The sequence below is a fragment of the Erithacus rubecula genome (assembly GCF_903797595.1).
Source record: "Erithacus rubecula genome assembly, chromosome: 2".
Lineage (NCBI taxonomy): Eukaryota > Metazoa > Chordata > Aves > Passeriformes > Muscicapidae > Erithacus > Erithacus rubecula.
In genome coordinates this window covers 48,470,611-48,486,027 of record NC_136685.1, presented here as the reverse complement: position 1 = coordinate 48,486,027, position 15,417 = coordinate 48,470,611, and the positions used below count along the sequence as shown (strand labels likewise).

Sequence of the window (15,417 nt, the reverse complement as noted above, 5' to 3'; positions counted from 1 at the left end):
TTTCTGGATTGATAAAAGAAGAAGGGTTTTTGATCTTTTTTTGGTAAACATTTCTATAAAGATTATGAAAATATTGGGAATTAGTGTCCTTTGTAATGAAGATTTCTGAGTGATGACATTTGACCACAAACTGTTAATTTACTGTGTTTAAGACATTAAGAAATGATCAGAAAGGTGACCTTCAGGTTCTGCCTACCTAATATAGACTTGCAAAAACAGCTTTCACAAAAGCATTGAATTTAAAGCTTCCTTTTTTTTTTCTTCTTCCAAATAGGTGTATGTAAACTGTCTTGAAACCACTTTACTTGATGTAGCTGATATTTTGGCAAGGATTGCTGCTTCAGAAGATGGTCTTTCTCTTCTTCTTTATGGAGAAAATGAAAAAAATGCCAAAGACATGTAAGAGTGCATTAATGTATAGCATTAGTGAGCACTTCAATGAATTACATTGTTTTTATGAGACTCATTTGCTCTTTTTCCAATTATCTATAAAGTGGTACATTCTGGTTTTGCTTGGGTAAAATACCTGATTATAAGTTAAAGTAGTAAGTGTTTTATAGAATGTATAGGGGGGATATTTATGTTAGAACCAGGTGAAATGATAGTGTAAAGAAATACTTATAGTAAGGGAGATTTTAATGTTTTTCTTCTTTTTCTAATTCATGTGAGAGCTTTCCTTTCTTTGAATATAGTTCCATTATATTCATAGTGTTACTTTTCAGACCAAAGGCCTCTCTCCAATTTTCTTTGTTTTTAAAATAAGTATTGAAAACAAAAATTTATTGAAAGAATAGTTTTAATGTTGCATTCACATTTCAATTAATCTAATAGAGACAGATCTTGTATAAGAAACTGCCATGTGTAACACTGTACCTAATTTTGGATCAGTGTGTTCCTGTGGGTGGAATATAGTTAGCTGATGCTAAAACTTGTAACAGCAGTAGAACTGAGATGAGCCTTAAAAATAGTTAAACTGCAGGTCATGAAAAGATTTGTTTGTAATTCATGTCTTTTAAATGGAAAAATATCAGAATTGTCTTCCCAACTGGACTCCTATAAAACATAGTAGTTCATGGTCCTGTGGGCTGTGTGGAAGGTAATGGGTATATTTTACATTACATACAACTATTTGCCAAAGTGACATCACTGGCTGTGTGTTTCTTCTCACTGGTGTTAGAAGTTGCAATATAGTTTGTCCCTTCATAGAGGGCCCTAATCTCTTTCCATAGTTTATTTTCCCCTAAAAAACTTGAAATAAATCCTCTGACTAAACTTATTTAAAGCTTACTACAAAACAAAATTTTAAATGTATTATTATATTTTTAGTCCTACAGCTGCTCATGTACTTGTTCAGTTCACCAAGAAACTTCTTCATGACAACATTTCTGTTTTATCTGGATCAGAGCTTATGCCAGTTATTAAAGGAGCTTTCATTTTTGTATGCCGTCAAATGTACAGAACTTGTGAAGGCCTGCAGATGCTAATTCCTTATGGCTTGCATGAATCTATTGCAGAGGCCTGGAAAAAGGTAAATCTTGACTTTGGATTGGAAAAAATCTTACTGTGAGAGGCTCACCTTGTGCAATAGTTCTTATAGGTTAACTATTTTTAAGCAGTTAAATAGTACTTGAAAATGTTGTAAAAATGAAGTTCTCTTGCAAATTTTCCTTCTGAATGTGAACCTAGCAGAAGTTTGAGACTTCTATGCCTGTGATTAAAACAGGAACTCTTGATGCATTGATAGATTTGTCATTCATTGTCCTTGATGGTAGAAGTCAATTGATGTCATGATAACCACGGTCCACCACAGATTTTTCCTTCATTCTTGGTTTGGGATATTTTTAAAGAAAATACTCCTAAGTTGTGCTTTTACTAACTTTTAGTTAAACTGGTTTGTGCCAAGTGGGAGATACAGAGGAAAAAAAAAGCAGATTGAAATTATTTGTTAAATAGTTAGTTGACATTGATATATTCTCAAGAGACCATATTGAGAAGTGCCAGGGAGGAGTTTTTGTCTTACCTGTGTACATGGATTTGTTATGAAGTTTAGACTCTCTACTGCAGCTTCAGTTTGATTGCTAGTCCAGTGTTTTTTCTGCAAGGAAAAAGCTTGGATCCAACAGTTCTGTGCATTTTTCGTTCTGTTATCACAGAATGGGTAAGATGGGAAGGGTTCACAGTGGGTCAACTGGTTCAGCCTCCCTGCTTAAGCAGGGTAATCCTATAGCACATGGCACAGGATGGTGTCCAAAGGGTTCTTGAGTATCTCCAGTGGGGAGATACTCCACAACCTCTTTGGGCAACCTGTTCCAGTGCTTGGCCACCTGCACAGGGAAGAAGTTCTTCCTCATGTTCAGGTGGAACTTTTTGTGCATCAGTGTCTACCTGTTGCCTCTTGCTCTCTTGTTTGGCACCACCCAGCAGAGGTTGAGTCCTTCCTCTTGACACTCCTTTCAGATACTGTCATATCCCTCTCAGACATCTCTTCCCAAGACTGGACAGGCCCAGCTCTCTCAGCCTTGCTTCATGAATAGTGATGCTATAATCCCCTCCTCATCATCAGCTCTATTTTCATTGTTCTGATAGTCACATGCAGTGTGAAAATTCTTGTATTGTAAAAATTGCTTAAGGTGGAGAAATGATGGCAGATTCTGCAAATGCACATTTCAAAACATTCACAGGGAAGCAAATTCCAACATTTAAATCATTAAAATTGCATTGGCACAATTTAGGTAAAGGTAGCAAACGAATCTTCAGTTTTGACATCCTGCTTAACCAGAAGCATGTTTAATTTATGGATATTAGGACTCACAGTGGAAAACCAAACTGTAGCTGTGTTATTCACGTCACAGTGAAAAACTGGACTATCTTTTTTATACATTAGGAATCAGATTGAGCTGGAGCAAAGAATGGACTAAAAAACTAAATTTGCTTTTTTCTGGGGACGAGGCAGTGGGAGGGGAAATAAATGAAAGGGGAAAAGAATGTGTGACATCTATTCTTCCTTCTTCTTGTATGCTTCTACTGTATTCTACTGGCTTTTATTATGATGAGATATTTAAAAACGAGTCACAATGTAATCTGAGGCAGAAAATACCTGAAGGGCAGAACATGAATAGAAGATATTAGTGTTTCGTATATTAACATTGCCATGAAGGGATATATTGTCCTGAAAATAAAATACATTATTACTTAAAATCATAATTATATCGCAGTCAATTCTTTTTCTCATCAAAGAATGTTGGTTTTGAAACTTATGTTCTTCCTTGTATTGAAAACTTGAGGACTTTTAGTGAATTAAGGATCTTAGTTCACTCGATTCATGCTGTAATTTATGTAGCTCAGCAATCTTTTTGATGTTTTGCTATTGTGTAAATCATCAGTCTTACTCAAACCAGTCTGTTACTCTATTTAATGTTTGTCACAGAGTGTTAAAAGCTTTTGATGGACATTTCCAGTAATTTCCTCTAAAAAACCACAGCATTTACACTTTGTATAAAAGGCTTATTTACACATTAAAATCCCTTATTTTGGTATAGAACATAATTTAGAAAAATTGTCTTGACACGTACAAGAGAAGTAAACTGAATGTGTGGAATAAAAGCAAAATTTACCCTACAAAATGCTATTTCTTCACTTCACTTTGGTAGTCAAATATAAACTGAAGTAGAACATATTCATCAACATATTCTTGACTTTAAGAATCAAGAAGTTATTACAGGAAAGCCAACTCCATCATCTTACTACTTTTAAAATTATTTTCTGTAATTTTTCAATTTTAAAACTCCAGGAGTTTTAAAATATCTTCACTGTTTTTGCTACACAATGGTGCATTCAAAGCAGTAGTGTAAAATTTTAATGGCTGGACTAGCAATTGCTATCCTTTTCTTTTACATGTCTCCTGGAGTTTTAAGACTGATGGAGAAAGAAAATCTTTTTTTCTTGGCAGATTCTGTTGAGTTTCTGAGACTGAATTTATAGAGATAATAATAAAAGGGAAACAATAGATTCAGTACAATTGACTAGTTTAATAGAAGAATGTTGTTGATTTTGTAAATCACATTTATAAGGCAGTAAATTAATAACTGCTCATTTTTATTACAGTGGTTTAATTTGCTTTTTATCCCATAAACATAAAACAACTTAATTACTTTTAAATATGTGGTCTTTAATGCCAGTTATTTTCAAATAGAATTTGAATGATCCAATATAAAAAATGTATAAATACCTAGGTCTGTAACTCTAATGACATCTATATCAATATAGATATATTCATAGAATTTATAATTAAAAATAAAAAGTGGCAGAATTAATCAATAAGTTTGATATGGTGACTCCAGAGGCTTTTATTTCCATTTTCTGAGACAGAAATAGAGTGAAGAGTTGTGTTATAATTTTTCCCTTTTTTTCTTTTTAAATGCCAATTTTTGATTTGAGAGTCTCCAGTTGAAAAGTAAGGAGATATATTTAAGAATTCTAATAAAAGCATTTAAAATGTGTTAACTTTAAAATTGTTTATATCCAAGGAAGAAGTGAAAAATAAGCTTTTCTGGAATAAAAACAATATAGTGGAATTGTGTATTCTGTGCCAATCACTACAACCTGATCACTGTTTTTTCTTTTGTATATAACAAGAGAATGAACAAGATCTGGAGTTTAAACATGGTGTAAATAAACATAAAGGAGGTGTTTGTTTATTTTCATTTTACAGACAAATTTGCTTTCAGAAAGAGTACCTACTCCTGTAACTGATGCAGACTCCACTTCATCAATAAGTCAAGACTTAAAAACGAGGTAACTTGGTACTTAATTTCTGCACGTGTAGAGATAGGTGTGAACACACACTGCTGCTTTAACTACAACTGAGATACCTTGTAACCCCATTGTTGTAGTTTGGTTCCAGATAGCAACTAAATACCGCACAGCCGTTTGCATCCCAGTGGCAAGGGGAAGAGAATCAGGAAAAAAAAATTATGGGTTGAGGTATAAACGTCTAATAAATTGAAACAAAATATAGTAAAACTAATAATAGCAATACTATTAATGGTAATAATAACATTAATAGTAATGAAAGGGAGAGAGGCAGAGAAGTAACACACAAGAGAAACAAGTGACACACAACTCAATTGCTCATCACCTTCTGAGAGATGCTCAGCTTATCTCTGAACAGCGATTTTTGGCCAACTTTCTGGGAAACTCCCTGCATTTTATGTACTAAGCATGACTTCTCATCCTGTGGAATATCCCCCTGGCCAGTTTGGCTCAGCTCTCCTGGCTGTGCTCTCTCATGTTTTCTTGTGTGCCCACTCACTTGCAGCGGGAAAACAGAAAGTTGTCAACTTGCTAAGAGCTACTTGGCAACAACAAAAATATCAGTGTGTTACCAACATTATTCTCATTCTGAATCAAAAAACCCAGCACTTTACCAGCTACCTAGAAGAAAACACACTCTATCCCGGACAAACCAGGACAGCCTTTTTGCCGAGAGGGTAGTGGTTGGTGGAGAAACTATTTTAGCATAGATCTCAGTAGAACTACAAAATTCTTCCTGACCTTTGAGAACTTTCTTGGCTTAGAAAGAGGTGTCTGATCTATGTAAAATTTACTTATAGTTGATTCTCTTTGACTAATAAATTTGGTTCGAGGAAAATGTGAGTTAGAAAGCACAGAACTAAACAGCTGTCTGCTTATCTTATGCCTTTGATGTGGCATTAATTTTAACTGCTGTTCTGCTGAATCATGTTTACACCTTGAAAATATTATGTAGCAAGATTGACAGCATTTTGGCTGAAAACCTAGTATATACCAAGTGAAAGGTGTCCTCCTTTTTATACTGAAACTTAATATCCCTTTGTAGAAGTTTGTTCTTATTAAGATAAGAAATACAAAAGTATTTGGGAGTCTGAAAATTCAGGGAAATGTTGATTTTCCATTTACTGCTCCTTGTATGTGAAGCTTTAGTGTAAATATGGCACCTTTCTTCATAATTCTGTACCAATTTCTTGCAGGAACCTTTAGCTCCTTGAATGTGAGTTCCTTATAGTGTTTTTACATTGCTGAGAAATTCTGTTTTGCCAACATGCAACTGCCATGTTAATATTTTAAGACTATGGAGTCAAATTGTAATTCGTGCATATATTTAAGGATAGTAAAGGTCTTTTGGGTTTCCCATTGCATCATCCCTCTCTTCTGTATTCCTACCTAACCTTAGTTTTGGCACACTGAGTTTGAATGTTCACACAAATTGCAGTCTAGTATATTATCTGTTTTCCCAAATGCTTTTTTTAATCTAACATAAACTTATAAATTAATCGTAGAGTCCAGTGAGTAAAGTATTGTTGTTTTTCAAAGTTAGGAATTGTACTTTTATCTCGTGCTTTTTTATATGTAGTTTTTAATTACTATTTTATTACTCTTGCAGTTTGTTATGGGAAGAGACTTTGTTAGATGCTTTGCTAAATTTTTGTACCACACCCAAAGGACTATTTCTGCTTCATGGTACAGGTGCCATGCCTGACTGTGTGAACTTTATGTTTAACAGTTTATCAAAAAAAATCCAGGTAAGCATTGCAGAGTCTTTATAGTTTACTTTTTACTCTAAAGTTTGAAATGTTATAAAAAATATTTTTTTCTTTGCTTCTAAGTGCAATTTTTTTTAGACATTCTTGGTAGGTAGTGTTGAAATTTAAATATGCTAGAAAAAGCTTGTAATATAAACAAAAAAATCCGATAATATGCATTTTTAGGTCAAAAAAAAAGTGATTCCAAAGGCATCCTACTGAAAGAGTACAAAAGCATTATAATACTAATGGTTTTATTTGCTCATATTGCATGTCTCAACCATAGTATTTTATGTTTAAAGTTTTATAATATACTTGATAAAGATGTTTGTTTGGGAATCTGACCCTGGTAAGTCTGTAGAGGATATCTTTGAACTGTTCAAGTCTAAACATAAAGTGCATTAAATTCTGTAAACAAGCTTAAGAAAGATCAATATTTAAGCAATTGTTTGAGAGTTTCATGTCTTCTGAATGACTAACACTGCACTTTTATACTTCTTATTAACAGACAAATGAATATGAAGACTTTGGTAATAGAATCATTGTTACACAAATGGCAACAACACCAATGGCTGCAGTAGCTTTGCGGAATTCAGGTAAATTGAAGAATGATGTTATTATGAATAATTGCATGTTGTAGTCTTGCATTTTGGAAAAAGACTGTGAGAAAGATGCTAAAGAGAGATTAACTGTGTAAAATAATTGCACACTATTAGCAAAAGCTCCTCATTGTTTCTTAATTTCTTCTTGATGGAAATTTATTATCTCCAGATTTCAAGTTATTTGTTAATCTTGATGCAGCATTTTAGGATTTGTTTTATTTTTTCTTCTGATACTATACGAAATCTTTAGTTCACTAGTTTGGATTTCCAGAAATTTCTTATATGTATCTGAAGACATTTGTGCAGTTTAAAAATAAGTTTGCAGGTGCTTCTTATTGATCTGCAGATCAGAATGAATAACTGTTGATGTCTGTAATTTGTATGTACATTTCCATGGTTACTGGCTGTTCAAAGGGTGAGGAACTGCAAGGGCCCGAATGTCATTGGTGCATCTCACGTTAGCAAGATGTAAATGAGATTGACAGTGAAGGGACTTTATCTGAATTGAAAATTCTTCTTGTAGCACAATCTCAACTGTTGCCATGTCATTAACAGCCCAGGTAGCCATTATATTAAAACTAGAATCTCATCAATAAAATGAAGGTAATGTCTTAAGTTGCTAAGGAAGTCCATGTGGTACAAAAGTTTCAAATCATCTCTTTGAGTATCTAGAAGTGGCTGGTGTTGACTGAGAGACTGTCAGAAAGGCAGGCAAATTCTGCCAGTCAGGGAAACTGATTAGTTTCTTATTTATGCCTCTGGGCTTTTTCACAAAGCAGGGAGCAGATCTACTGAGGAGTTACCCATCTGTCCTGTTTAAAGTTTTCAGCCAAATTGTTTCTTATGGCCCTTTTATGCCCTTTGGCGTCAGAGACAAATGATATACCAAAAATAATCAGCATTGATTTTCAGCCCTTACATGTGAATATTTTAGAGTTAGATGGCTGTTTTCTCTTCTATTTCAATATTTAACATTTTAAATTTTAGCAATTTAAATTCAGCTAGTAGTATCTCTTAAAGCTGAGATTTTTCTAGTCCTTTTCACTGTGGTATCTTTTAATTTATTAAGGAGTTATTGTGAATCTGTATTTTTAGAACCACAGTGACAATGCTAGCTATGCCTTGATCCATTGCAGGTAACTTTTTAAAGAAGGGCAGAAGCATATTTACATTGAATTTAAATATAATCCTACTCTAGTTTAATAGTCTTTGGAAACCAGACTGTAGATAGGATCTTAGCAGACTGCTCTAGAACAGTAGTTTTACTAAAGAATTGAAAATAGAATGGATATTAACCCTAAGGCAACCTATGTTGTAAAATTTCAGCCTTCAGTATAGAGAATTTTGCGAATCTTGGTTAGAGTTGTGGTGTAAAATATTTCTAATATGAAACTCATGATTAGAGCAAACATTTGTTTTAGGCTTTATAAAGGCACTTCTAACTGAATTATGGGCTCTTTTGGAGTGTGGAAAAGATGATTTGAGGATAACCCAACCCAGACCAACTCCAATTGACCCTATTGACCAAAGTTGTCAGAAGGTGAGAAATTATTCAATCTTATGTCTTTGTATGGAAAGAAACAGTGCAGTGGTTCAGATAGGATGAAACATACCATTCTGGAATTTTTTATTACAACTATACTTGCTTCTTGGCACACGGGTCGAAATTGGTATAATACGTTGGTTAATGGATGGCTGATAAAGGATTCTTGTATTGCATGACAATTGAAAATGCCAAGGATTAACTGTGAAATAATGAATAACAATCATGACAAAACTAAGGTTTAGATTCTGGCCTTCAGTTTATGTCCAGATTGCTGAAATAAAGTAAGAAAAAGTGATGTGTTTTAGAGTATTCTTTGTCTCCAGATTTTAGAATTATGTGGTAATGAAATATTGTAGTTTTCAAAACTGCTTCTACAATTTGATGCATAATAGATATTAGATAATAGTGTATCAGACACTACTGCCCTCTTAGATTACATAGATGCCTACTGGGGTATACAGCCTTATTTTGGGCAATCTGTTTATGTTAAGTTCAGCCTATAAAGGATAAGGACAAAGTTAATGTAAATGGCAAATAATTGTTAACACTTATTTGAATGTACTTAACTGATTAATTTTCCCTGTGTCCCTCCTTTTTTTCTCTCTCTAGTCTTTTTTGTTTCTGGTAAACGTGCTCACTTACCCAGCGGTTTTTGAGCTCCTGAGTAAACAAGATATACCAAATAAATCCATATACTCATTACGTGAAGTGCCCACAGATATAATTGTAAGTGTTTTGAAAGAAAATACTTTTCTGAAGATGTTTTTCCCCAAGAAAATGTTATGGTTATAAAAGAATAAGTTTTTTTCTTGTTGAAAGTTTTTTAATTTTTCTGCATTTTGTATTATATACAGCATGAGGGCAGTATATGCACGTATCACTTCATATTATCCTAAATTTTCATTTTGAAATCTTAAAGGTAATATAAATTTTGATGCCTAATTTAAAGATCATCTTTCCTGACTTGTGTTAGAACTGTGTTTTTCCAGAGAAAAAAAATAACATAAATAAGCACGTTTGTGTGTACATAGAGTTACATACGAGAAAATGTTGAAAAATATATATACTTGTATTTCATACAGCATTGCTCTATCACACTATCTGTGGATTTAAAAAGAATAAAAGAAAAAAATTAAAAATGAGGACACAAAAACCCCATACCTCAGGCTATTTTTTTAATAGGAGACATGATTCACACAAAGGAAAAAATCAGTAATTGGAAAGCTACTGATTAAGACATCCTTCAGAAAAATAGCTTCACCATTTCCGTATTTGGTTTTATTTTGTATTCAATCATTCTACTGCAGTCAATTACAGGTCTTTTCCTCATCTACAAAGCACAGATAAGTAATTTGTGACCTTGTGTGGCAGTTAAAATCAGATTTTTTTTTCCTAATGAGTTAGCACTTTAAATTGCTTTTAGGTTTACGTGTTTGTTTAGCACAGGCTCTGGATTGGTGATATTTTAAATCATTTAGAAAGATTTTATCATAATAGTGTGTGTTATGTTTGTAAGGGATTTTTGAGTACGTTTTTGCAATACTCTTTTGATGATTTCAGGAGGGAATTGCATGATAAATTTCATTTTTTCAGTCTACTCAATGCTAGTGTGTTCACCAATGGATAGCTTTGTTGAGTTGTCAAGTTTTTTAAAGAACTGAGAATGAGATAAGTGTGTGCTGAAGACAATAAGTATTTGAGAGCTTTCAAATTGTGGTAGATCTCGAGAATGATTCTTGTAACTTTTGAAAGCCCGTGTTATTTCAGCTTTTGAGGTGCTTGAGTATCTTTATGAAATTTTATAGGTTTCTAGAAATGCCAATACTGGTATGATTGTTCAAAGTTCCCCAAGGAGATAAAGATGTTTTGGATGAGGCTTGTTTCAGTTAACTCTGTGCAGCAGTGGATTTTAGGCATCCAAGATTATAAGAAAGAGGAAATAGTCAGATACTCTGAAGTTAAGAAGATATGTAGGTTTGTTATAACCATGTTTTTGAGCAGTGATTGCAGAAAGCAAAAAATAAAATATTTTGACCGGATATAACTACAGGAAGCAAAGTAAAAGCAACTTCTGTGCACTAGAAGATGTCATTGGAAGTTGCTAACTACTTTGTGTGCATTTTTTTTTTTCTCTTTCTGAGTTGTGTCACATTGCCACAGAATGTTTATGCTAAACTATAATTGCTAATGTGCAGACCTTAATCATTTTTGTATATCCTTTATTTCTTGAATACCCACGATTTAAACATTTTTACCTTCTTTGTATTTTTATCTGACTAGCTGTAACATTGATGAACAGATTATCAGTTAAACTTTTACAACTTTTAATTGTAGACTAAGCAGGTTTTTATTTGTGACCTTAGGAAATTTTTCTTAATACATGCAAAATTTCTCTTTACTGTGTTTAGCGTGTAAAATTATTTTAGAAAATGGAGCACATAAATGAGGGCTCTTCTGCCTGCCTTCAGTCTTTGAAGGTTTCTGCAGTAGATATATATTCAGGGGAGTCTAGTTTGGAAGGTATCCTCTATACCTGTAGCTTTGAAAGACATTAGAACAGGTGGTTGTCTTCAGTGATTCTGGGGAGTACTTAGATGGTTTTCTAAGGTACTCAAGGACATCTGACCTGTAATATTTAAGCAATGCTCTGTAGCTGAGCAGTGCAGATCTGTCCACACATTTTTTTGGGTGAAATCCGGTGTTAGACTTTGTTAATTATCTTCCTTCCTAAAATCCCAAATCAGAGCTTAGTCTCCTTTCTCTCTCAGTAGTCCTCTCACTGTGCCTGCTCTTTGTACTCTTTTGCAGCTCCAAGCTTTGATTTATAAATGACAGGAGGTTGATGCCAGAGAAATATCCCCTAGCATTTAACTCTTTGTATGTACAAATATCTAAAGAAATCTTAAATCCCAAACAAACAATTGCTTTCATTATCAATTTTATGAACAGCCTTGAGGTCCAAGTTGTGTTTTTTAGTTTAAAATTTTATTGTAAATATACTGTGTGGAAAAAGCTGTCTCCCCTACTGCCCCAAAAATCTAATAGGAAAAATATGCGTTCGCTGCATTTTAAATAAGAGCACGTTCTATTAAGACAGTTTACTTTGAAAAGTTCTGGATTTTTTTTTCTAGTGTTGTGAGTTTTACTTATGATTTTTACTTTTCTTTGTTGAAAAACAGAGATTTTGTTGATTTCATGAAAGTATGGTCTTTAACTTTCCTTTCATATCTTATTGAAATGACTTATTGATCTAATTAGGTGAATTATAACTCCCTCTGCTGTCTCTGAAACTGTACATCAAAAATGTGGAGAAAATAAAGCTTTGTATTTAATCAAGATTAAATAAAGATCATAAGGATTTTGTAATTGTTTCTTCTGACCATAGCACAGCAATCTGTCTCTGACATGGTAACATCACTGAATGTTTCTGTTAATTCCTTATTTTTTTAACAAAATAATTTCTTCAGAAGCAGTTTGCATATGCAGTGAGCCAGAGGGGAAGATAATTGTTGGCTTTCTGGAAGAAGTGGGAAGCAGCCACAAGTAATTGTCTGTTGCATGAGATGCTCCAAGATAAAAGGTGTAAGCCTCAACATCTGAGCCAAGCCTTGCCAAACTGAGACTAAATGGCTGTGTCTTCAAGCACACAGTACTAATTAGTGTGAGAAGGGGTTATTATACTAAAGGAGTTGCTATTCTCTTCATTAAAATAGACATGTACACACTTCAAACATGCAAAAAACATTTTAACTTTTTTTTGTGAACTAAAAAACTAGGATAGTTGATAGGTAAGGATCTTTTTGTATGTTTATATATTTAACAGATTTTTTTCCCTAACCTTCTACATGGTTAGAAAATTTTTGCCATTTTTGCCTTCATTTTTTGCCTTTGACTTTTGTGTGGAAAATACCTACTATTACAGAAATAATTTCAGTGTGTGTTTCAATAATAGTTTTCATTCAATAGTAAATATCCCTATGAAATTATGATATACATAAATTATAAAAGCATACATGGTTTTTTACATTTCTCTTCATTTGACAGGATATCATTGACAGGCTTATAATTTTGAACTCAGAAGCTAAAATTCATTCTTTATTCAATTATGAACAATCCCATATATTTGGTCTAAGGTAAGAGGCATGTTTTTTATTCTCTGGTCACATTAACTAAATAGGATATAATATGCTTGGATGTGTTACTTCTGACAAGATAACATTGTTTGGGTTTTATTATGTATGAAGGTGAAATTCCCCTTTTTTTTTCCATAAGAAGATTAAATTAAAAATGGCCTACAAAATGAGAACGGTGGTAAATCTAATCTTATTATCTCTAAATGGATATATTGTAATATGAGAAACAGTGATAGAAACTGCATGTTATTTTGCCTACTTGACTGTAAAAAACAAGTTGTACATCCACTGTACACCAAAATATTGAAATTATTTTTACTATGTCAGTTTGGGTTTTGTGGTTTCCCTGTATTTAAAATAGTTTTTTTAAGTATTTGTTTAATTATCACCTATTTCACAAAATCTTAATTTGAGGAGTATAGCATTTGATTCCAAATATTTCTAGAACATGAAGAACCTTTTACATATTAAAATATGCTCATACTATTATGCTCATGTATTGTAACATTTAGTGCTTAATAATTTTAACACAGAAATTAGTTTCTGCATTTTTATTGTTTTCCATAGATGAATGAGTAAATCCTTGAATTTGCATTTTTCTTAGGAACTTACTTTGGACAGTTAAAATAAAAATCTATTGGATTGTACTTCATAATATGGGAAACTTTGATTGCCTTGCTTGAGCAAGATATGGTCTAACTGATTAAGTTCTGAACCATTAGCTTTTTGCAACCATATTTGTTCTTTGATATCACCATGAAATTATTTCATACTATATATGAATAACCATAAGATACAGTATAATTTGTTGATAAGGATGAGCATAGAGGAGATGAACAATGGCAGAGATTGAAGTTGGGAGATATGTGATTTTACATGTAAATCAGAAGTTATAAATGCTGCTTTGGAGCAAATCACTAGTTTATATAGGAAGAAGTCTTAAGATAAAATTTGAAAAATAAAATGTTGTTCTTTATTTGGAATTAGACTGACTCCATTGAAAACTTGACAGAACTTCCATTGGTTTAATTAGGATCAAGAGAAAATGAAATGTTTTACAGTTTAAAATAAAGGTGGTTGGGCACTGGAACAGGCTCGCCAGGGACACCAAGCCTGACAGAGGTCAAAAAAGCTTCAGACAACACTCAGTGTTACACCAGCACGTGGTGTAATTCTTGGGGTGTCTTTAGGGTGCAGAGCCAGGAGTTAGACTAGATCCTGATGGATCCCTTCTGCCTCAGGATTTACAGTTTTCGGAGTATTTATTTAGAATATGAAGACTTGCAAGTAACTGTGGGCTGTATTACCTGAACATGAGAGGTATACAGCTAAAGCTCCGTGATCTTTCCTGTGAATGCTACTGACTGCAGAAATCCATGTTCTATAAAATGAACCTTGCCTTGGGTCCTTGACCAAATTCCATCAAGAGTTTTAAGTTCAGCAGTAGATAGACTAAATATTATTAGATGCTTAACAGATCTGAAAATGTGGAAACTAGAGCAAAAATCTACATTTCTGTTTGCTGTTATGTAGAAATTAAATATTTAGATGTTTGTGATAATTACAGTATCAAAAAACAGTATGATTTTGTGAAGCATTTGTCTAGAAACATTTCTGCTAAACTTAATCCCCTGATAATGCAGCCAAACCCCCATTCTTTTAATTGCTCACAGATCTCCACAGCCATACACTGTATTTATATGTGGCCTACCCAGAGCTGAATACTGAACTTCAGATCTGTTTAACTCACAAGTTATGTTGTAAGGTCCTGCTTTTGTTGTTCAAAACATTTATACATTTACTTTCTTGATTGATACAACTTCTGCAATTTAGACCTACATTTTCCTTCATGTGTATACTGAGCTTCAGTGTTTTAAATTATTTTGCTTATTAGCTGTGAATTTGAATATGAAACATAAAATACATAGATATTTCCACAGTCTGTTTAATCCAAAATGCACAGCACAGGTGTATATGTTAATGTTTTTAGTGTTATTATTGCATTCTCTGGTGGATAGTTTTCTTCATTTTGAATAAGTATGAATTCTGAATTATAATTTTGAAGGACAGTCTCGTAGAAACTTTACTGTCAATTTCCCTTTTCAAGCTTAACTACTGTGTAAAGTGGTGGGCATGCAGAGGAAGTCAAAGGGAAAACATAGGGATGCTAGATATGGTGTGTGTAGCCAGTATCTCTTAGTCTTTAAAGAATACTCCCTATAGTGCATTCATATAGATTGGGGTTTGTGTGGTCAAGGGTGAAATACGCAGCTCTACCACAAGCTGCAGCCAATTTCAAATCTGTACTTCCTTTGTTTTTCTCCTTGTTATTGTTTGTTTTTGTTAGGGGTTTTGTTTGTTTGGGTTTTTTGTTTTGGTTTGTTTTTTGTTTGTTTGGGTTTTTTTAAAAGTTCTTAGAAATACTACCTAGGACGGTTCTTCAATAGTGTCAGAGACAGTGATCTGCTATTCCATTAATTGTATCTATTGTGTATTCTGTGACAAGATTTGTTCACTTGAAGGTCCTTTTAAGCTAACTGGAAAAGATGTTGTTATCATTATTATTATAATTTATT

General features: G+C 33.2%; 1 protein-coding gene across 3 annotated transcripts in view; it reads left to right on the top strand.

Moving 5' to 3' along the window:
- The window catches only part of TBC1D32 (TBC1 domain family member 32), a 72,239-nt gene that overhangs the window by 16,506 nt on the left and 40,316 nt on the right, over positions 1–15,417 (top strand). For all 3 annotated transcript variants that reach the window (XM_079299332.1, XM_079299333.1, XM_079299334.1), the window contains 8 exons: positions 275–399; positions 1,327–1,528; positions 4,712–4,794; positions 6,422–6,560; positions 7,069–7,156; positions 8,584–8,702; positions 9,318–9,434; positions 12,753–12,841. In XM_079299332.1, the coding sequence (XP_079155458.1) occupies positions 275–399; positions 1,327–1,528; positions 4,712–4,794; positions 6,422–6,560; positions 7,069–7,156; positions 8,584–8,702; positions 9,318–9,434; positions 12,753–12,841 (962 nt within the window). The remainder of the gene's footprint in view (positions 1–274; positions 400–1,326; positions 1,529–4,711; positions 4,795–6,421; positions 6,561–7,068; positions 7,157–8,583; positions 8,703–9,317; positions 9,435–12,752; positions 12,842–15,417) is intronic.